This window comes from Calliphora vicina, chromosome 1, assembly GCF_958450345.1.
Source record: "Calliphora vicina chromosome 1, idCalVici1.1, whole genome shotgun sequence".
NCBI classification, from domain to species: domain Eukaryota; kingdom Metazoa; phylum Arthropoda; class Insecta; order Diptera; family Calliphoridae; genus Calliphora; species Calliphora vicina.
Window position 1 is genome coordinate 80,798,750 of NC_088780.1, and position 1,761 is coordinate 80,800,510.

The 1,761-nt window shown below is 44.1% G+C and overlaps 1 protein-coding gene across 1 annotated transcript; it reads right to left on the reverse strand.

The window, feature by feature from the left end:
- Positions 1-298: 298 nt before the first annotated feature.
- On the reverse strand, positions 299-1,423 carry LOC135951073 (uncharacterized). The gene has a single exon (XM_065500650.1). It carries the CDS (start codon positions 1,421-1,423, stop codon positions 299-301), a length of 1,125 nt encoding a protein of 374 aa, XP_065356722.1.
- Positions 1,424-1,761: the final 338 nt, after the last annotated feature.

Consider the following 1,761-nt stretch of genomic DNA (forward strand, 5'->3'; position numbering starts at 1 on the left):
TTAATACTTTATATTGCCAAAATTTTTTGTGATCAGGTCTCAACGATTCAAATCTGTGTTAGGTTAGGTTAGCAAGGGGTGTGTACTATGTGCACTTCCACTCGGAGACCTTGAGGTCCATTGCGATTCCCTTCAAATAGGTAGACAAAGAGGATAGCCGTAGAGTAATAGAAGAGACCAATGTACCGCCTGTTGAAAAGAAAAAGAGAGAAAGATAGATCTTTTCACGGATTTGGAATCGCTTTAGAACGTCCCTTAAATAGCCACCCTATTCCCTTAATAAAACCTAGTATGTTGCTCAGTTTGCAGCCAGCAACACTTCCAAGTTCGTCCAGAAATCTATTTCCTGGCAGTTGCACATAATGTGCTCTACTGTCTCTAGCTCCTCTGCATCCCCACACACTCTACAGAAGTCCTGTGTGACATTATCCCATTTACCCTTGAAGGCCCCAATTGAGCAATAGCCGGTTATCACTCCTACTAGAATCCTGAGATTATACCTATCCAACTCTATCAGTGTCCCAGTCGCCTCGCATTCAGTTTTGGCCATAAGGCCCTGGACACTTTGCAATCTGACCCAGGATTGATTTGTATAGTCACGGAATTTTTCGTAAATTATCATATAGTAGTAACAAATGGGTGGTTTAACATCCCGTTCCCTAGTATCATGATCCATATCAGAACCATGTCTGTCCTGTTCATCTGCTACCTCATTTCCCTGTATATCACAGTGCTCTGGTACCCAACACAATCTTACTGAGTAGTGTACCAATAGCTCCTCTAGAGCTCTCCTACAGTCCTCTACTAGGTTGGAATGTATTAGATGACACTCCAGAGCCTTTAGTGCCGCCTGACTATCTACGTATATTGTCACTTCAGCCCCTCTATTGACGTGTGCCTTTATCAACTCTGTGGCTTTCCAGATCGCGAAGATCTCTGCCTGGAAGACGCTACACTCGTTAGAGAGTCTATATGAGCGCTTGATGTCATAGTCGACCAAATATACCCCGGCCAGTGTACCAGAGTCCATCTTGGAACCGTCAGTGAAAACTGCGCACCCATCAAACAGTTGATCGGATCCAACCCACTTATCCCTAGTAGGGAATTCTACTGGGGGTGATGCACCGAAGCTAAAGGTCGCGATCTTATAGTCAGAGATTCCAGATGGAATAATGTCATGACCAATAAGACCTGCCTCATACAATATCATAGTGTGACCTATCCGCAAGGGTTTTACCAAAGAAGAATCTGATAGTCTGAGTAGGTTCCTTGCTGCCACACTCTCAACATAGTTCTCAATGTGTAGTAGGTTTAGGATTATATCCAAGGCCGCCTGTGGGGTGCTACCTAAGGCACCTGTGATGCCCAGACATGCGCACCTTTGAGCTTTATTGAGTATAGCCCTGTAGCTATGTTTCCTCATTGCGTCTCACCACACTGTGCAACCATAAGTAATAATAGGTCTGACAAGAGAAGTGTAGATCCAATTGACCATACTAGGTCGCAAGCCCCAGTTCTTACCAATTGAGTTCCTGCATGTATAGTAGGCATTGAGGCCCTTTTTTAATCTCTCCTGCAAATTGAAGCTCTCTACCTTGTACTTCCTAGTAAATAACACCAATTCTGTCTTTGATGGGTTTACACCCAGCCCGTTAGTTTTCGCCCAGGACATGATGTCACTGATAGTTGATAGAAATTTTCCCTTGATCAGGATCACCACATCATCCACATAGGCGACTATCTTCCTACCCTTAGATTCGA